This window comes from Peromyscus leucopus, chromosome 9 (genome assembly GCF_004664715.2).
Source record: "Peromyscus leucopus breed LL Stock chromosome 9, UCI_PerLeu_2.1, whole genome shotgun sequence".
Taxonomy (NCBI): domain Eukaryota; kingdom Metazoa; phylum Chordata; class Mammalia; order Rodentia; family Cricetidae; genus Peromyscus; species Peromyscus leucopus.
In genome coordinates this window covers 53,442,139-53,463,520 of record NC_051070.1, presented here as the reverse complement: position 1 = coordinate 53,463,520, position 21,382 = coordinate 53,442,139, and the positions used below count along the sequence as shown (strand labels likewise).

The 21,382-nt window shown below is 47.8% G+C and overlaps 1 protein-coding gene across 2 annotated transcripts in view; it reads left to right on the top strand.

The window, feature by feature from the left end:
- The first annotated feature begins 369 nt into the window (after positions 1-369).
- The window catches only part of Pebp4 (phosphatidylethanolamine binding protein 4), a 200,595-nt gene continuing 179,582 nt past the window's right edge, over positions 370-21,382 (top strand). The window contains exons 1-3 of one of the 2 annotated variants that reach the window (XM_037208419.1): positions 370-571; positions 10,226-10,410; positions 15,606-15,732. In XM_037208419.1, coding sequence (XP_037064314.1) covers positions 557-571; positions 10,226-10,410; positions 15,606-15,732 — 327 coding nt within the window. In that variant the 5' untranslated portion in view covers positions 370-556. The remainder of the gene's footprint in view (positions 572-10,225; positions 10,411-15,605; positions 15,733-21,382) is intronic. The other variant, XM_037208418.1, reaches the window with a different exon arrangement.

Below are 21,382 nucleotides of genomic sequence, written 5' to 3'. Positions count from 1 at the left end.
CCGATTTTAGGAGACCTGCATCTAGGGAGGCTGGGAGTGTGTTCTTCCTTTGAATTTCTCCAGCTCACACAGGGTAGGGAGGCAAAGGGCTCCAAGGAAATTCTCCGTCTGAGCCCTCCTGCCCTTTACACCCTCTCTAATGCTGTTGCTCTGTCTCCAAAGGCTGGACCCAGCTGTTGGCCTTTCTGACTCTCTGCATCTGTCTGCAGCTTTCTCATTCTGTCTCTGTAGTGTGATTTTCCCTTGAAAAAATCAGAGGAACAGGGAAAGAATTGTCCTCAGAATCCTTTGAAGGAAGGACGGCAACCTCTCCTGTTCTTCTTTTCCTACCCCCTCGCACCCTAAGTGAAAGGACCCCCCTGGAACTTCCTGGAACTTTCTCCAACTGCCTCCCCAACAGCCAACAGTCCTGTGAGTCTCCTGGAAACATTCTCTGAGACTTTGAGGCCCCATTAGAGCAAACATTGTGAGGGCACCCAGGACAGACTTCAGACCTCTGCCAGCTTCAAAACAGATCGAAATCCCCTAAGTGAGGGTGGAGGCAATCTAGTAGCTAATGCCCTTGGACCAGGTAAGTGAAAACAGCACTTTTGGCTCCTGGTAGGCGGTAGGGACTTTCCATAAGCCAGAGGAAAAAAGAGGAGAGACTGAGACACAGAAATCTGGCCTAGAGAGGGGATAGAAATTAGTGTTAAGGACAGCATTTTCTAACCCTCTAATTTCAGGTGATGTGAATACATCATTTACAGTGTTTCTGTGTTTGTCTCTGACTCTCTTTAGAAAGAACATTGGAATATTTTTCACTGCTGGGGCTCAGAGCTAGGCAAAGAGCATAAGCGACCATAGCAAGCTTCAATTCTGACAGTCTTAGCACGTGCCCTTCCTTAGAAAAAGTTTATTTTAATTTATGTGTCTCTGTGTGTGTGCCACATGTGTGCAGGTATCCATGGAGGCCAGAAGAGGGCATTGGGTCCCCCGTGCAGTTGTGGATGCTGGGAACCAAATGGCCATCTTCAGCAAGGGCAGCAAGCACTCTTAACTGCCGAGCCGTTTCTCCAGTTCATATTTTCTTCTTTTGTGGCATTCTCATTCATTTTGTGAAATAGGAAAAAACAAACAGCAGCAGTGGTGGTGCACGCCTTTAATCCCAGCACTCGGAAGGCAGAGGCAGGAGGATCTCTGGGAGTTCGAGGCCAGCCTGGGCTATAGAGTGAGTTCCAGGACAAGCTCCAAAGCTACACAGAGGGACCCTGTCTCAGAGAAAAAAAAACAAAAAGAAACAAAACAGCAACAAACCCCCACCATTTCCTCCCATCCTCAGAAGTATGGGGACCCAGAGATTGGATTTGTCCCTGGGAGGAGAAAGTGAGGTTCAACTTTGGTGAAGCCCAACTTTGTCTTTTTTGCTTCTGATCCTTGTGTTTTTTATTTTTTAAAAAAAATGTCATCGACAAATCCATGACATTTTAATAACAGTTTCTTCCTGTGTTTTCTTCTAAGAGTTCTGTACTTTTTGTTCTTAGATTTAAAGTTGTGACCCAGTTTTTATATATGGTATATTCTTGGGCATGTGACTCTGGCTAACAACACCATGTGTTGAGATGGTGGTCCCTGTTTTATGTTCTTAGTATCTTCATTGGAAATCACTAGACCACAATATATAAAAAGGGTTATTTCTGAACTTCTTATGTAGACAAAGCTAGCCTTGAACTCACAGAAATCTATGGCATACTTTCTCTTGGGCCACCAACCAGCTCCCAAATCATGACATGGAGACTTACTATTAGCTACGAATGCTTGAACTTATCTTAGTTCTTATTTAAATCTGTTTCCCTTTACGTTTTTCCTCAGGGCTTTTTATCTTTCTTTCTGTATATCTTACTTTCCTGCTTCTCGTGTCTGGCTGGTGGCTGCCTGGCTTCTGGCCCCAGGCATGTCCCTCTCTTTCTCCCTTTCTCCTCTTTTCTTCTCTTCTCTTCTCCTCTCCTCTCCTCTCCTTCCTTCCCTCCTCCCCTCCCCCCCCCCCTCTCCTCTCCTCTCCTCTCCTCTCCTTTCCTCCCTCTCTCCTAGATTTCTCCTCCTACTTATTCTCTCTCTCTTCTAGCCTCGTCTGTCCTTCCTCTGCCTCACTATTGGCTGCTCAGCTTTTTATTAGACCAATCACGTGCCTTAGGCAAGCAAGGTGAAACAGCAATACATCTTTACATCATTAAACAAATGCAACAAAAACAAATGTAACAGACCTTTACACAAGTAATATTCTAGCATAAACAAAAGCAACACATCTTTGCCTAGTTAAAATATTCCACATTTCCCCCTTTTTGTCTAAATAAAAAGGAAGGATTTAACTTTAACAGAGATCTACCTGTCTCTGCCTCCTATAAGCTATGATTAAAGGTGCATCCCACCACAAACCAGCCTGAATTTTTCTTTTTTTTATATAAGCATTTTCTGTTTCTTTTTTAAACAATTATGTGATTGTGTTTGTGTGTGCATGTGTGTGCGTGCGCGCTGCAGATGCCAGAGAAGACATCAGATATCCTGGAGCTAGAATTATAGGCAGTTGTGAGCTGCCCAACATTTTGGAAGACCAGTATGTGTTCTTCTTATCCATGGTGCCCTAGTTCCAGCTCTATTCACTGTTTTTTTCTTCTCTCTCTCTCTCTCTCTCTCTCTCTGAGAGAGGGTCTCTCTGTGTAGCCCTGGCTGTCCTGGAAATCACTCTATAAACCAGGATGGTCTCAGACTCACAGAGATCCACCTGCCTCTGCCTCCCAAGTGCTGGGATTAAAGGCATGCACCACTATTACCCAACCATTCACTTTTTCTTACTGTTTTTTTACAGTGATCTGAGAGCATGGCCAGCTTTCTCTGTATCCAGTCTGCCTCTGTAGAGTGTGTTTCATTTTCATTTCTCTCCGGTTGTTTTCTGATCTCCCTTATGATCTCTTTGGCTGTTTACTGGTGTGCTGTTGATGGACTGGGGATGTCCTTTGGAGATAGACGACTTGCCTACCAGGCATGAGACCCTGGGTTTGATCTCCAGCCTCATCAAAAATGTGTGTTATTTCATTTCAACCTGTTTGTGATTTTTCCAGCATTTCTTGAGGCTTGCAGCAAAGGCCTTTACCCAATGAGTCCTTTCAGGAGAATATTGAAGTCTCCTACTATGATCATGTTATTTTCTAGTTTCACTCCATGGAATTCAAAATACATGCTGTATGGCTTCCAGATTTTATGTCCATTAAGAATACTGTAGCTCCTGTGCTGTTTACATGTTTCTGTCGGGAATGAAACCCTGGACTGTTGGTGTTTTTGTCTGTGTTGCCATCCCAGGCCTGTGATAGGGGTTTGTGGCTGCATTGTAATGTCTGGGCAGTGTCTGGGGAGTTCTTTCCACCTGCCCAGCTAGAGACAAGCCACCCCTGGAAGAGGCCTTCCTACGCTCCATGGTTTGGATTTCAGGGGCTCTGATGGCAAGTGATGAGCCTGCCTTAGGCTACCTCCCAGTCCTCCCACAGTCCTATGTAGGAATCAAGTGAATAGGATGTCTCTGAGCCCTTGTTTCCAAAGGGCCGGCCAAGGGCTGCCTGCCAGCCTGGCTCCATCAGCCCTGCATGACCAAATGATAGTTGGTGGGCTCTGCAGGCTACTCAGGCCCTCTGCTACCTCCCACACTTGTCTGCTGGCAAGGGTTGGGCCCTGTTCTGTGAATTGACTACCTGTGAAAATGTGACCAATTAGTGTGAAATGCATGTTTAGCAAGCATTAGGTACTGTATTTGAACCAATAAATGTGAATCCTCTGCAAAAAAAAAAAAAAAAGAATTGCTTTTGTGGCCTAACACAGTATGTGGGAGAGTATTCCCTGTGTTTAGTTTGGGAACATGTTCATTATCCTGTTGTTGTGTGAGCTTTTACATTTATCTTAATACATTCAGTTGGTTTACAGTATTGTTCAGGTCCTCTATTTCTTTATTGAAATGGCCCAATAGGTAAAGACACTTGGTGCGAAGCCAAACCTGATCAGAGTTCAATTCCCAGGACACAGAAGGTAAAAGGAAACTCCCATAAATTGTCCTTTGATCTCTACATGTATACAATGGTCTGTGAATTCCCCGCAATGAGTAAATGCAATAAAAAAGAAAAAACCTGAAAGTATACTATTGAGTTCTCTGTTATCATCAAGTTATCCGTTTCTCTATTTAATTCTGTCAATGTTTGCAAACTCTATATACTTTGGATTATTGATGTTTGGATTATTTGTTATATATCTTTGTATTAGTCTATTGTCTGCTGCTAAAATAAAATACTCAAGGATAGCTTCTATATAAAGAAATGGGACTCATTTAGATTATAGTTTTGTGGGTACAAGAGCATGGTACCAATATCTGCCTGCTTTGGTAGAGAACTTTTTGGCTGCCTCATGTGGTATGTGGCATCAAAATGGCAGATCCAATGTAAGAGTTAGAGCTCATACGAGGCAAAAAGCCAGAGAGCTGCCTCTCAGACTTATTTCTTTATAATAGTTCTCTTGTGAAAACTAACCCTGTCACTAACTCCAAGGATGGGGCCCTTAATCACTAAAACACTTCTCATTCGTCTCTATCTACTTTGTTTCCTTGTAGTTTTATTTTTGTTTTCCTTGTTGTTTGACTGTTTATTGAGACAGTATCCCTTTATGTAACCTAGGCAGGTCTATAACTCACCTTTATAGCCCAGGCGATCCTCCTGCCTCAACCTCCCCTAGTACTGGGATTAATGGCAAGTGTTGCCAGGCTAGACTATGCCTCCTAAAGGTTTTACATTTCTTTTTCTTTCTTTCTTTTTTCAGTTTTTTAGACTTTTATTATTTTATGTGTTTTCATCTGTGCACCATATGAGTGTTTGGTGTCCTAGAAGGTAGTGAGCTTCTGTGTGGATGCTGGGAATTGAAACCAGATCTTTTGCAACAAATGCCCTTAAATCACTGAGCCTTCTCTCCAGCCCAGGTTCTAGATTTCTTGGTTTTCAACCATAGTCACAATGGGAACAGAACTACCATCATCCACACATAGCCTGATACTAGCAATCTTCTTAGTGAATTGACGTCTTATGTGTATATGTGTTTTGCCTGAGTGTGTGTCTGTACACCACATGCATGCAGTTCCTACAGAGACCAGAAGAGGGTATCGGATCACCTGTAACTGGAGTTGAAGACAGTTGTTAGCTGCCATGTGTGGGTGTTGAGAACTGAATCCCTGTCTTCCTCAAAAACAGCGTGTACTCTTAACCACTGAGCCATCTCTCCATCTTATGGTGGTGATGGTTGTTTGTTTTAAGATGTGGTCTCTCTGTGTATCTCTGACTGCCTGGAACATGCTATATAGACCAGGATGACTTTGAACTTACATAGATCGATCTGCCTCTTTCAAGGTGTATAAAATCACACCAAGTTTTCTTTATGCTAGGACCATGTTCTCTTCTCTAACCTGTCAATATGTAACTTTTTCCTCTAAATTTTGACTGGAAAATTGATCAATTTTTATAACATAATTTTTTATTGATTCTTTGGGAATTTCATATTATGCACCCCAGTTCAACTCATTTTCCAGTCCATCCATGTCCATCTTCTACTTTTGTATACTTCCTCTCCAAAGAATAAGGAGGATAAGGAGGAGGAGGAGGAGGAGGAGGAGAAGGGGAAGAATTCACTTCATTCCTCTGTCTTCCCATCACACATTCCTTTGTCTTAATGGCACTGGGAGCTGCAGTGTGTCACATAGTATATTTATCCTTCTACTCAAACAGCTTTACTTGTAAGTGTTCAATGCAATGAGTTGTTGGTCTGATTCAAGGCTTCTGGCTTTACCATACCATCAGTACTGGACCCTCACTGAAACTCCTCTTGGATAGCCTGCTGTTGCCCTGTGTCATGGAGATCCTGCAGTTATGCATGTTTCTGCAGGACCCATTCCTTCATGCACTCCAGCAGCTCATAGATGGGATAGGTGTTGGGATGGGTCAACTCAAAACCCTGGATGTGGGCCTGGGTGGTAGCTGAGTTGGTCAGACTGGGCCTCCACAGGAACCCCCATGTTGTGGACTATTGTTTTAAGATGTGTTACGGCTGGAGAGATGGCTCAGAGGTTAAGAGCACCAGCTGCTCTTCCAGGGGCCCTGAGTTCAATCCCAGCAACCACATGGTGGCCTATAACCATCTATAAAGAGATCTGGTGCCCTCTTCTTACTGCCAGCATGTATGTAGGCAGAATACCGTATCTATAATAAATAAATAAATCTTTTTTAAAAAGATGTGTTACATCCATTTATGCTGTGGGATATTTGCATAATGTTGCATAAATTTGCGTGATATTGCATAAATGATGCAAAGATGTGTTGCATTCTTTTATGTTGCATTTGTTTAACTCTGTGAAGCTGTGTTACTTTGCCTGCCTAAAACACCTGATTGATCTAATAAAGATTGAATGGCCAGTAGTAAGGCAGGAGAAAGGATAGGTGGGGCTGCCAGGCCGAGAGAATAAATAGAAAAGAGAGACAGAGGAGCAAAGAAAAGAGAAGGAGAAGATGATGCCAGGGGCCAGGCACACAGCCACACAACCAGCCACAGAATAAGATGAAAGAAAGGTATATAGAATAGGGAAAGGCAAAATCCCAGAGGCAAAAGGTAGACAGAATAATTTAAGAAAAGCTGGCTAGAAATATGCCAAGCTAAGACTGGGCATTCAAAAGTAAGAATAAGTCTCCATGTATTTATTTGGGAACTGGGTGGTGAACCCCCCAAAGAGTTAAAAAAAAAAAAACCAACAACACCCACTCTCAAGACAAGGGGCAGCAGGGTCAGTTCTTCCTCACCCAAAATGCCATGACTGCCAGGCAGGGGCAGAGGCTGCTCTCCTGCACCCCTGCTGTGGGGTGAGTTTTCCTGAGCCCACACCACTCTCCCGCTGCAGCTGCAGCTGAGGGACAGGGCCAGCTCTTTTATGCCCAGGCCACGGGCTAGCTCTCCTGAGCCCACAAATTGGGCAATTTAAATCTAAAGTAGTCACTGATAGTCAATGACTTGTTTTGCCATTTACAAAAAAAATTGTTTTTAGTCCCCACACACACACACCCCATTTCCACTCTTCCATGCGATCAGCATTTGATTAACTTCGAATCTCCTTTTGTGTATATTGTACAGGTGTACTTTGTGGTTATCATGCGGGTTACATAAGACCTCACAAAGTTATCACAATCCATTTGAGTAGATACAACATAACCTCAATTACTTATAAACACATGTTTTTATGGTGCTCTACATTGTCCTCCATTTCTGTGTTATTGAAGTCACAATCTATATCTTTAGGTGCTGTTTACCTACTAAAGACAGATGTATGGTTCTTTGTATTTATTGTTTTCAAATCTAGAATTTTAAAAGGGGAGTTACACACTAACCTGAAAACAGCAAGCTTTTGTTTTTGTTCATTATTCACCTCTAATGGAGATCTTCACATCTATCCTTCATCTGCTCTCACCTTCTTTTTCATTTCCACCTAAACTTTGGCTTATCATCTCTTGCAGTACAGCTCCGCTGATAATGAATTCCCTCCTCATCTGTTTACTTAGCTTCATTGCTGATTTCTCCCTCCCATTTGGAGGATAGTCTTACTGGGTATAGAATTTTTAGTTGACTGTTGGTTTGTTTGTTGCTCATTTTAGCACTTGAAATATATTTTCCCATTTCTGCTGGACTCCTGGATTCCTCGTTGAGGAGTTGGCTGCTAATGATGATGGAGGATTTTATTCAGAACAAATTAAATCTTTTCCTGCTTCTCTCAAGACTTTTCTTGTCTTTGGTTTTCAGTAGTTCAAACACGTGTCCCAGTGTAGGCCTATTTGAGTTCATCTGGAGTGGGTGATGATGCCAAGTTTCTGTTTCAGAAGTTTGACATGAGGATTGAGCAATTGAAGTGTCTGGCTCACCAGAGTCGTGAGCTCTCCCCAATCGCCAGGCTACTGTTCCCTGCCTGGGCGAGGGACCAGATCTGAGCCCAGGGATGAGACCACAAGAAACCAGGTTACATATACAGACCTGAGTGTGGCTTTCTCAGCTCTTCTCAGACAGATGTGATTGAATAGCTTCCTTTCCAAAGCCTGTCATCCCCAGATGCCCCTTCCATGGTGTGTTCCCATCTGTCCTCTCTGTTCCAGGTATCTGTGGGTCCAAAGACCCTGCTGTGTCTTTCCTCAGTTGAGACTTGAGTTAGATAAAAGTCTTGTGGGCCACCCCCAGATGGTTAAAGACAGTAAAGTTTATTTTGCCCTGTCCAGCTTGAGAAAGGGAACCAGGAATTCAGTTGCTGTCTTCCCCAGGCAAATGCCATGCTCTGGTTCTGTTTGAACTATAAGCTTTGTGAGCACAAGCACAGCAATTAGTCCATATGCCACAACCTGGCACTTGGTAGAGGAATGGATGGATGGGTGGATAGACAGACAGACAGACAGAGAGATGGACAGACAGATGGACGGATGAATGGATGGATCTGAAGTGGTTAGCTTACCCCAAATGAGCACTTCCTGCACGACTCCCTCCCCTTCCAGTGCTTGACTCTTCTTTCCTTCTCGCAGTGGTGTTGACAGTAAGATCTTAGGATGGAGAGTCATGCATGCTTCTTGGCATGCTTCGGAGTGTGAGACTGAAAAGTATGTTTAATTGGTAGAACCGAAAGGAAGGATTTCCTGCTAGAGTTTGGGGTCCATGAAGCAGAAAAGAGTTCCGCTCAGAATCAAGAGACACAACCTCCAATCTCGTTCTCCTAAGTGAGGGTCTTTGGACTTGTTGTAGTGATGGGGAGTGATGTGGCCTAGTGAAGAAGGGCACCCCCCTCCCCCCAGTGGCTTGGCAGTTACTGTAGCAGAAGCCAGGGGTCCAAAGTCCCCAGTCTCTAGGATCAACAGGGTGGATCACACCTATCTAGCTTTTGCTGCAAGTTCTCATCAGAATCCCCTCCCTCAAACCTAGCTGAAGGGCTACTTCAAGGGAGAGCAACGTTTTGTAGCAGGAATCTTAAAGAGTCTTATTGATAAAATCAAACCTGAGCCAAGTATTGGGGTAAACACTGGAAAGTCAGAGAGACAGAACAGGCCACAGCCACCTCACCTCGCCAGTTTCTCAGCTGATCCTCTTTCCTCAGACTGGAAACCTCTGTGTCCTCATCCTGAATGAATCTCAGCTGAACTGCTGCTCGTAAGCCTGAAAGCTTAACCAGCCAAATGCTTCTAGTTTCTGGTCCTCACACCTTATATACCTTTCTGCTTTCTGCCTCACTCCCTGGGATTAAAGGCTCACTTTCTGGGATTAAAGTTGTGAGTCACCATGCTTGGCTGTATCCTTGAACACATGGATTTCTGCCTCTGGAATGCTAGGATAAAGGCGTGTGCTACCACTGCCTATCCTCTATGTTTAATATTGTGGCTGCTCTGTCTCTGACCCCAGATAAGTTTATTAGGGTGCACAATATTTTGGGGAACACAATACCACCTCATTGTTTCATACCAGGAACACCTCCCACCTCCCCTGAGTGCCCACTTCCCCCATCCCTCCTTCCTCCCACACCCACCTCCCTCAGATTGGGACAGACTCTTCCTGCCCACCTTCAAGCTCTACCCTGGCCCCTTCTCCAGATACTGTTATTTGGGGAGTGAGTTGAGGTCAGCACAGCACAAGGTACAGCCAGACACCCTCTGTCCCCAGGTGACACTTTAGAATTGGTCTCTGGGTGGTGGCCCCATCCTGCATAGCAGCCCCATAGGGTCTCTCTGTCCAACCATCTCCACCTTCTGGGGGTTCATAGGCCACGGAGACAGGTAGCAGAGAAGCTGGAGATAAAGCAGAACAATTGAGGAACATAACTCAGCTAAACCCACAGCCCTCCCCAGCCTGGAGTCAGACGTGAAGCCCAAGGCACCGGCCCTGAACCTTCTGTCCAGTCATGTTCTACACTCTTCTTCAGAGCTGGCAGCCAGAACAAAAGTGCCAACAAAGCTGTGACCGGCCAGGGAGGGAGGGGCCTCAGCCAGGACAGTAAACAGAGTCCAGCTTGGAGTAGGCCCAAATCCTCCCAAAGTACATGTAGCTGGAGCTCTGCCCACCAGGAGGATCCTGGAGCAGGGCCTAAGAGGGGAAAAGAAGCCCTGCACAGGGTCATAGCATCACTTCATTTGTTGGTTTGTTTTTCTTGCAGTTGCCTGGGAACACGCCAATGAAGCTGGGCGCAGCAGCCTTGTGCCTGTGCCTCCTTGCCGCGGCAGTATGGCTGGGCCTCTCAATGACAACATCGGAGTCCTCTGGAGGAGGTGGAGGAGGGCCTGGAGGAGGAAAAAAATGTGCCCCTACACCCTTGCCGAGAGCAGACGTCTCACTGTGCCGGTAAACAGAGCAGGCCGAGTGGGAAGGGGCGGCCTCCTGGAGTGGGCATCCAGAACTCAGCGGCACCATGCCTTAGCCAGCTTTGGCGAGAGCAAGCATAAAGCCTGGCGTCCACCTTGACAGAGGGTGATGGGGGACAGGGGTGTGCTGAGAAGACCCTGTAGATAAAGCTAGTCATCAAGATCCACCCAGAAAGCCCCCTCCCTGAGGTTTCCAACAAAGTGGCCTTTTAATGAAAAGTAGCCGTGCTCATCATCAAAGACAGATTTTTGTTTTCTTTCTTTCTTCCTTCCTTCCTTCCTTCCTTCCTTCCTTCCTTCCTCCCTCCCTCCCTCCCTCTCTCTCTCTCTCTCTTTCTTTCTCTCTCTCTTTCTTTTTTTTTTTATGGGGCGGGGGCAGGGAGTGAGTGTGGTCCCAGCTGGAGCCCAGCTACCTTCATTCCTTCCAATGGCCACAGGTGCTCCTCACTCGGGGTTGGCACCCGCTGCAGACCCTGGAGTTCTGCACTCGCCTCACAGCCCATAGATTGGAAATGTGAGTCTTGGTTTCTCCAGACTCCGGAGCCGCCCTGAGGTTTCCCTTTCCTTTGCCGCTTTTCGGCCATTCTCTCTGCCCGTTGGTGGCTAAGGAGACTTGCCACACCCTAAACACCCCCCCCCCCCAGAAGAAGAAACCCCGAATTGAGGACTTTCCTCCATCAGACTGGCCTATGGGCATTAACTTGACTAGTGATTGACGTGGGAGGGCCCAGCCCACTGTGAATAGTGCCACCCCTAGGCAGGTGGTCCTGGGTCCTATAAGGAAGCAAAGTGAGAAGGCCTTGGAAACAAGCCAGGAAACAGTGTTCCTCTGTGGTCTTTGCCTCTAGGTTCCTGCCACAGCTTCCCCAACGATGTGCTGTCGAGTGTATCATGAAATAAACCCTTTCTTCTCCCAAGTCGGTTTGGACCCTGATTTACCACAGCAACGGAAGGAAAACTAGGAAAGAAAACAGAACCACCCGCTAGGGACCAACTGTTCAAACACATGAGCCGATGGGGGACATTTCTCATCCAAGCCTCAGGACCTTTGTAAGAGGTGGCCTTGGAAATGAAGACAGGGCATGGACATGTCAGCCCCAAGACGGAGCAATCCCTTCTGTGCTGGATCTCTCCCTAGGAGGGAGACCTGCTTAGCTCAGCTTCTAGCCTCGAGGGGGGTGCCTGCTCCTCTGTGGAGTCTGGCAAGGGAATTCTGGGATGTTGAACTTAGTACTTAGAGGCATGAATCCATGAAGGAGAAATGTTACTTCTGTTTCAAGTGAAGATGAATTATCGTTCAGCATGATTTTCAAGGCGAGGCCTTACCTACATCTGGCAGAACCTAGGCTCAGTCTCAGAACTGGAACAACTATGGTCACCCACCTGACTTTGCTTGGTACCCTCCATGACTGCAGCAAATGTGCGTGGATAGTCCTGTAAACCCTCCCGACGATGGGGAGCATCGCCCAAAGCCATCCTGAAGATGGCTCAGCCCTTCAGAGCACCCCCTTACCTCCAGGCCTAGGGCTCTTCTTTAACTTTAGCCCACTTCCCCTCATTTTGCTTAGGGAACTGCATTCTCAGGTGTATGTAAGTTTATAAACACCTTGCCTTCCTCCTCGCCCATGCTTCCTGGCACATCTTTCTATGTGAAGCAACCCGCTGTCTGTCACACACGGGGCTGGCAGTTCCCTATGGGTAAGACGGGTGGGCAACAAGAACACGGAACTGCTACCTGGTCCCCTGGCAGGTCCTGTCAAGCGGTTCCTATGGCTCCGAGCCCATCCACCAAACAAAGCTGCTGACATCAGTTGTTTAACCCTTTCAGTTCCGCTAGGATAAACAGGGGGAGACCTGCTATGGGGCGGGGAGGCCCCTCTGCTTTCACCCCCTTCTGACCCCCAGTTTTTCCCAAGTCCCTGCCACGTGCAGACTGTTTCTCTTGTGTGAGAGAGTGTGAACAGTACCTGAGGCAGAAGTAAGGCCAATAGCCTTTAGAACGTTATTACGACTATACGTGAAAAAGAAACACGCCTCTAATCCCAGCGTTCTGGAGGCAGAGGCAGGTGAATCCCTGTGAGTTCCAGGCCAGCCTGGTCTACAGAGTGAGTTCTAGGACAGCCAAGGCGACACAGGGAAATCCTGTCTCAACAAACAAACACAAATGAATGAATGAATGAATGAATGAATGAATGAATGAAAACATTGAGAGCTGCTAGTAGCAAAAGTCCATGGAGTATACAGCAATGGCAACCAGAGTTCAGAAGGTCAACTTATCAGAACTAAGGGTTCTGTAAGAGGAAATCATCATGCAAGACGTTATGGAATTCCTGCCTTTTGAATGAACTTCTTGTGCAGTAACAGCTATGATTCTCCCCATTTACCGTGCATCTCCATGTTATGTGTACATGTAATCTCACAACTGCATCTCAATCTTGGGCACAACTTTCCCTATACATTTGGGCTAATTGGATAACTTTCCCCAGCTGTGTTTATTTTTCATTAACATAAATCTGGCCAGGGCCATTCTCCGGACAAAAGTATTTCAGCAAAGGTACCTTTTTCCAAGGACAAATGCAGAGAAATAAACATTAGCTCATCTCACCCACAGAGAGAGAAAAGAACCACTAACAGTTAAATCCTCAACCCCTTACCTTCACCCCGGGTTATTCACACAGCTTAACCCTAACTTAAGAGATTTACTGCTTCCATTCCTGGGATGATGTTCTAGCCATTTGCTAGATACTGAGTTAAGGCAGTTACTTCCCACTGACCCAAGGAGATTGCCTACAAGGCCAGGCAGATGATAGGTGCCCAGCTTCTTTCTTGTGCAAATTAAGTTTTTATTCCTCCTCAGCCAGGTGCTATTCCTAGATTTTCGCCTCAGCAATTATTCTGAGTGAAAGTGCTTTTAACTAACCAAATACTACATGCTCTGACATAGGTTGCTTAGCCACCTAGCATATGTCCCCCTCCCTATCAGAAAGCAGTTGCAGCCTGGACGAGCGGAAAAAGCATTGCCAAAGACAGTTTACTTTCTTGTGACTTATTGACCCCTAACATTCTACCCAGCCATTTCTAGATTATAGTTTGAGCACATAAATTTTCTAATTGATCTTAGCCTTTAGTTGACCCTACAAGAGAACTCCCCTTAGTTACCCCCCTTTTGGGTTGTAATTGGAAGCTGACAATTATTGCTTTATGTGTGGATCCTTATCACCTCTCTCTGCGACCCCGAAAACTTCAAGCCTCGCATTACTTTGCCAAAAAAATTCCTGCTTGGGTATATATACTGGTTGTCTGAAAGCAGTTAGAGAATGCATGGAGAAGAACAAAGATGAGGGCGGAGATGGAAAGAACTAGGTAGAATAATGAGAGAACAGCAGAAGGGACTGAGAGCAGGAGGGACTGAGAGGAGCTAAGTACGAGAACAGAAAAGAAACTGTGTGGGTAGAATTGACTGAGAAGAATAAAGTGAATGGACTAACAAACTCAGTATGCTTAGCTTCATTGAATATCCCTCACATTAGTATCCTTAGCCACTTGTAGCACCTGTTCTGGACCCTGATAGAAATCTCCTCAAGGCAGACACTTGGGGGGAATTCATTTAAAAACCCATTCCCTAAGATGTCTTCAAAAACTGCCCAAACCATGCCATCCAACCAAGAGTGCTGTCCACATGCAGAGAGTTAATAGAAACAAAGAACACTCCTGAAGTGTTGCTTTGGCCAACTCATACTAATTCTTCCACCTTCTGGCACCACAGTCACCATGTCTAGATGGTGGGGGTGCCCACCCACCAAAGCACCCTATGTTTGAACCAAAGCAACCCATGGACTCAGCTGCCTTTGCCCAAAGTTGAACCTCGAGCTTCTGGAAGGATGGGGGACGAGGGCTTGGAAGGGCCACGTGGGGCTCGCTAGGAGACTGCCCTGAGCCTCCTCTCAGCTCTACTCTGCAGGAATTCTCCTGAAGATAGGATCCTTAAATTACGTTCTCCCTGGGTGTTCTCCAGGTATCACCCCAGCAGGGCATGGTGGACTGTTGTAGGTAGCCATTATCTATTTTGGGAATAGCTCAGCTGTACTGGGCTACCAGAAAAGGCTGGGGACCACCACAACACCTGCTCTTTGTGTAATTAGAATGTTCTGACAAGTTCATGTGTAATGTCCTTATAGGCCAAATTTGATCTTTTTCTTTTCTTTCTTTCTTTTTTTTTTAAACTGCACAGATGTGGCAGGGTTCACACCTGTGGATGCAACCAACCATGAACTGGAAATGTTTGGGTGGGAGGATTACCTCTGATCCAAGTGTGGTCACACATTTATAAGCCAAGTACTCAGCAAGTTGAGGTCTGAAGGCAAGAGCCCAAAAGTAGCCTGTCTCAAAAAGAAAAAGAAAAAAGGCAGGGACTATGGGAGTATAGCGCAATGGTAGAGTGCTTTTCTGGTATGTACAAGTCCCTGGGTACCACATACACCCATAAACATATGCATGCATACATGCATATATGCACACATATATGTTCATAAACACCCATACATCAACATATATACACATGTATACTCATACATCGATATACATACATGCACAAATACACACATGCACACATATACACACACACATTGCTTAAGTATTGAGCATGTGCAGACTTTTATCTTCATTTCCTGAAGGGACACTACTGCACAGCAATTTTGCTTGTGTGTATCATAAACAATATAGAGAAGATCTGACTACACAGAAATGTGTGTGTGTGTGTGTGTGTGTGTGTGTGTGTGTTGTGTGTGTGTGTTAATGCAGACATCACACCATTTTCTTGAGGGACTCACATATCTGAGGGTGTCATGGGTTAGGTGTCCTGGAACCAATCTCAGGGCACACCAAGGATGACTACATTCTTCCTGGGCCACTCACAGTGTGCAGGCTTTGCTCCCCCCGCTGACCGATGCCGTATCCCCACACCAACCCCATGGAGCAGGCACGACCCCTGTCGCAGACAAGAAGACCTAGGACAGTGACGTCAAGCAGCTCTTGGGTCACACAGCTAGTTAGTGGCGGGTTTAGAATTTAACCCTATTTAATTCTGCATGCCCAGGGGTGCTGGACTATAGCCTTGTGAGCCCCAGGATTGGATGGAAACCCTGGCCTGAAGTGGCTGCCTTCTTCTCTCCACAGGAACCTTGAAGTTTCCTACCCAGAGTTGGGGAACATCAGCTGCCAAGTTGTTCCCAGGTGCAACATGTACAGACAGAAGATCACCAACTGGCCCCAGCCGAAAGTCAAGTATCCCGCCGCCTTGGCTGTGAGTGAATTGGGTTGGCTGAGGGAGAGAGGTCCTGGTTTGCTTTTGGCTCACCGTTCTTGGGAACTCGGAGCCCTGTGCAGAGGCCCCAGGGCCAGGTTTGCGGGAGGCAGGCAGCCATCGCTTAGAGCAGTGGTTCTCAACCTTCCTAATGCTGCAACCCTTTAATACAGTTCCTCATGTTGTGGTGACCCCCACCCTCCCAAGCCATAAAATTATTTTCACTGCTGCTTCATAACTGTAATTTTGCTACTGTTGTGAATCATAATGTAATCATCTGATATGCAGACGGTCTTAGGCGACCCCTGTGAAAGGGTCATTTGACCCACAGGTTGAGAAAGACAGACTTACAGGTTGTGTGGAAACAGATATATCCCTGTAGGATGGGGCCTGTGGACTCGCCGTTAATTCATTAGCTCATTAACCCAGGAGAGTCTCCCACCGTGTGTTGCTATTGCAGCAGAGATCCACTAGATGGAAGTGTCCACTGCCAAGCTCCTGGTCTCCCTCACAGGGAGGAAGAGAAGGCCAAGTTAGGAGAGTCTGGTTTCCTTGGGTGTACTTGATTGTGCTGGGATGTGGACACGCAACAGAGAAGTGAAATCTACTGTGTCTGCATGGAGGTGAGGGTGGGACCGAGAGAAAAGAGACTTAACGCACCCAAGGAGAATCAAGATTCCGGGAGGAAGAAGGTTTGGCGGGAGGAGAGGGCAGAAAGAGAAAAAGAGGTGTGTACTCGTGTAGACCTGACGCTTTCTGAAACCGAAACAGACCGGTGAGCAGGTACAGCCAGGCTACCGCGAAGCTTGCACCGAGTGTCCCTTCATGCGTTTGTACCGTCGGTCCACTCGGTTCTCTCATCAAGATCTCTCCGAGATCTCTCTTCATCTGGGGACGAGGCATTTGCTTTCGTAAAGGGGTCAGTGGTAAGTCCCAGGATCCTGACTGGATTACGTGTTTGTCCCCAAACCAAACAGTGGCGGCTCCGGTTCTCTACACGAAGGGCTTGGGGGGCAGACAAACCAAACAGTGGCGGCTCCGGTTCTCTACACGAAGGGCTTGGGGCGGGGGAGGCGGGTAGCAAGGGCTGTTCTGATGGATGTAAGGATCTAGCCGGTGCTAACCTGGGCAGCGGCAGTGCCAGGCTCAGCACATAGGTCTGGGCAATGTCCTACTCTAGAACCCTTGGGCTCCAGCGGTCAATCACTACCCAGGGATCTGAGGGGGAACCTGGGGGGCGGGTGCTGAAGGCCAGTTGCCCTGGTGAAAATGGGAAGGGGCTGGGAAGGACCGTAGGGATCGTCCTTAAAGACGGTGGTGACTGGAGCTTCCTTGGAGAGCTCAAGGGAGGAGACAGCCATAGAGAGAGTGACAGGTGGTGCTGGAGAGGAAGTAGGCGTCGAACCGGAACAGGGTACCTCAAAAGCCAGGCAGGGGTGGGAAGGACTCGAGTCTTCCGATAGAGGAGGAAGGCATTTCCTCAGAGCCCCCAGGGTTGGTGGAAGAAGGCAAGCGTTGGCATGCTGGCATGCGGCTCAGCGGAAACAGCACCTCGTTTCCAAAGTGGCCGAATTTAAGTCATCAAAGTGACAACTGTCAGGGGACTTGACCAGGGAGATCCCTCCCCCACCCTGCCAAGCAAGCTCTGAGGCCTGGGAAAGAGTGCCTCAGGCATGGGGCAGGCCTCTGTGCCCCCATGGAGGTCCCTGGACCTTTGCACGGGCTTCCCCATCTTTGGGCCTGGCTTCCTCCTCCAGGAAGCCTTCCCTGACCGCTGGCTCTGAACCTCACTTCTACCCTTGCTGATAATGTCTTTCTCCAAGCTCTTTAAATACCCCCTGCCTTCTAACCAGAGCATTTGCACTCTTTCTCTTGCTCAACCTTATCTCATACCCCAGCAATCGCCTTGAAAAGCACTTGATTCACCTACAGTCCCTGCCGGCATGGCAGATCCTGGGCTGGCTGACTGGGTAAGAGGGAGTGAATGAAGAAGTGATGGATGGATGAATGGATGGATCAATGAGTGATGGATAGGTTAATGGATAGATGAGTGGATGGATAAATAGATGGGTGGACATACAAGTGTATGGATGGATGTACAGATGGACAGATAGACGATGAGTAGTTGGATGGGTGGACACGTGGATGGATGAACATGTGGACGGAAGGATGTGCAGATGAATGGATAGGTGAGTGAATGGGTGGGTAGATGGATGAATGAGTGGCTGGCAGGTGTAAAAGCATTCCCTGGTGTATAAGCTATGAATGGTAAGCCCCACTGCTAGCCAGTTAAGCTGTTTGGAATCCTGGGCATTGTTGAGACCAGGGGCTCAGGAAAATATTCTCTTCCCAGGTGGAGCTAGCTAAGAACGGGAAGGGGGATGGAGAAGGTCAGGGGTCCTCAAAGGGCAAAGGAATTCAGGAAGCAGGATGCCTCCCTGTGATCCATGGCTAAGAGCTGAAGGCCAAGAGCAAGCTGGTTAGTGGATGCTTTTCTCTCCCCGTGTTCTGTCCCCTGCTGTTCCTTCTGACAAACATCAAGTGGCCAACATTTTAAAATGCATCCCGGTTCTCTAGTCAAGGAAAACTGAAAAGCCCCGAGAAGCGTCTTGACTAAGCTTTATTCTTCACCTTAAATCTCAGCAGCGGGAATCCTTTCGAAAGGAACAAATTGCCCTTAAGTGGGGAGCATGTGCCGCCTTAGAGCACCGGAACAAAAGCCACAGTGCTCTGTCCTGCTGTCCCTTAGGCTTCCAATCAGGAGCCTGAAAGCAAGTGACCCTGAACGTTCTCCAGAGCTGAGCAGGCACATCCGCCTGCCCACTGCGTCTGCAGCAGCGTGGCTGTGTGGCCGTCCCATAAGGACCACCTCCTTGCCCACATTGCGGAGACAAATTTCTCAAGGGCTAGCAATCTGGAGACAGGCGCAAGGCATGGGCAGCCACAGACGGCCTATAGGAGGGCTCAGGTCCACAGCCTTTTCTTTCCACACAGAGTAGGAGTGTGGGGCCTGCTACAGTCACAAAAGAGTTCACTGGGGGTGACCCAGGGCTTCAGGAACCCTGGATAATTCTGGGCAGGGTGGCTCCTGGTGGAAGGGACAGATTTACGGGGCCTGGAAGCAGGCCTTCCAAGCAGAGGGGGAGTATGCATGCATACAGGGACCTGCTGCCTGTAGGCATTTGCTCAAGGATCTGTGACTGCACAGCGATCCACATGCTGTGTGCTCAGCACCACGCAAGTGCTATTGATTTAAAGACAGAAGACGCCATCGCTTCCAGAATAAGTGGAGGAGGCAGACAGGTAGCCCCAAAACAGAGGGATATAGGGTACCTGGGGCCTTGACTAGTGAGGGACAGACAGCAGCTGGAATGGCCATGTGGAAAAGTGAGGCATGGGATGCAGCAGGGTCCTGGCGGGCAGGATTTTGTCTTGAAGCCACTGTCTCCCGTTTAGGCTGAGGATTGTGAGCAACTTCGGAAGGGCAAGGTCACTGTGGCAGCAGATAGGGTGGGGGAGGGAAACTGAAGGACTCCCATGGCCATGTAGTAAGAGATGTCAGGGTAGTGGTATTCGTAGGGTGTTGTGTCTGTGGGGATATCAGGAGAAGGGTAGCGTGGGTGTAATCCTCAGGTTTCTGGGAGAGATGGGCAGGTGGGTTTGAGTGAGGGTGAATACCTGATTTGTCATTCCAAACAGGATCTTTGGAGAACGGAGGCAGCATTGTTTATAATCGTGCCTGGATGTGGTCTCCCTGGGCACAGTCCCAGCACACAGTAGTGTACACTGATCCTGAAGAATGTCACCTCCATCAAGCAAGGGGCACAAAGGAAGCCTTAGCTCTCCAGGGACAATATCTGGAAGTAGCAGCTTCTGTTGCTCAGCGTCTGAGGACCGTGTGTGGGGAACACATCTGCAGACAAACACACAGCCTTGTCTGATTGATGTCAGACAGACAGACTGGACTGGGCACCGGGAACAAGGTCTTTAGTGCCCGAGCCAGGTGAAGTTTGTAGTCCAGTGGTTCTCCACCTTCCTGATGCTGTGACCCCTTAATACAGTCCTCGTCGCAACACGCCCCCCCCCCGCTGGAGACTCTTCACTGTGGTGACCCCTACTTTAACATTAACTTCTTTTGCTAACCTTCACTGAACTGTAATTTTGCCACTGTTGTGAATGGTAATGTAAATATCCGATATGCAGGACATCTGATATGTGAACCCCAATGGGGTCACAACCCCCAGATCGAGAACCACTGGTATAGAGGAAGCCTCTCAAGGATGTGGCAAGCTTAACAGGTGCTGGCCAGAGGTGCCGGCTTAGACGGTGTGCGGAAAACATGCAGTGGAGCCGACCACGAGGGAGTCCTTGGTGGCCCTCGTGAGGGCAGGGAGAGAATGAGAAGTGGGTATTGTAGAGTAGGCTGGTTACTCATGTCAGTTGGCTGAGAGACAGAGACACCCAGGAGTATTTAAATCTGACAGGACAGGCGCAGATAGCTAATGAGGAACATAATAAGCAACTGTCCTCTGGTGGGGAATAGCCAGAAGGCTTTGCGACTCTCCCCTCTCGTCTACGTGCTCTAAACAGCGCCCAGCTCGAACATCGCGCTCGTTCCCGCCTAGTGCACTCGCTAACTTGTCCTCCTCCCTCTGGGACGAAGCACGCCTTAATCCCAAGCACTCGGAGGCAGAGGGCAGGGGATCTCTGTTGGTTCCGAGGCGCCAGGTCTGGTCTACAGGACTGTGCAGATCCAGGACAGGCACCAAAAGTACACGGATGAAAACCCCGTTGGGGGGGGAGAAAACAACCAACAACAAACAAAAAAGAAAAGAGATGTATCAGCGAGTGGGCACCGTCACTACAAAGACGGACTTTCATAGCCTGGACCCCCATAATAACTTGGACCTGACGTGGACCACTCGAGGCAGGACTACTCCAATAGGCCCAGGAAGTGGTCAACTGAGGCAGATAGCTGGTCAGCTCCGGGGTGAGGCCCTGAGCTAATCTCTCCTCTCTCTAGATCGCTTCACCCCGTCCAGCCGCTCAACTCCCTAGAGCGTCATAGACCTCTGTGGGAACGGATCCTGGATAAATGAACGGAGGGCTTTGAGGCACTGCAGACCACAAGGCCTATGCTCGTGCTGCTTCGTCGGCCACGACAGCAATCGGAACAAGTACGTGAAGGATATAAGAACAGCTAGCACGACTGGCCTGCGTAAGCTGTGTGGGCTTGATGTACTCTGTCGTCTGTTAGTCCACTCCTCGCCCTCTCCTTAAGAGAGGGTTACGTATACAGGCCAATCCTACTCACCCGACAGAGACAGTCAGTCTAAGAGGCAGTAATTAAAGTGCTGGCACGCGATGCGCAGGGGCCGTACCAACAGCTCCTAGGGTAAAGGCCTACCCACACTTGATGGTTTATTAGAGACAGACACTGACGAGAATTTTTCTACACTTACCGAGCACCTAACCAAGCTGCATAAACTCCCCGTCACCAAGTTGAACTTGCGGGTCGTCATCAAACAAGAGTACTGGCGGTCGCTTTGCAGTTTGTCTTCCGTGAAAGGCGAAAGGGAGCGGAAAGACAGCCTTTTTAGAGGCAGTGTGGGACTGCCTTTGCTGCTGGTCCGGAGGCAGAGCTAGGAGC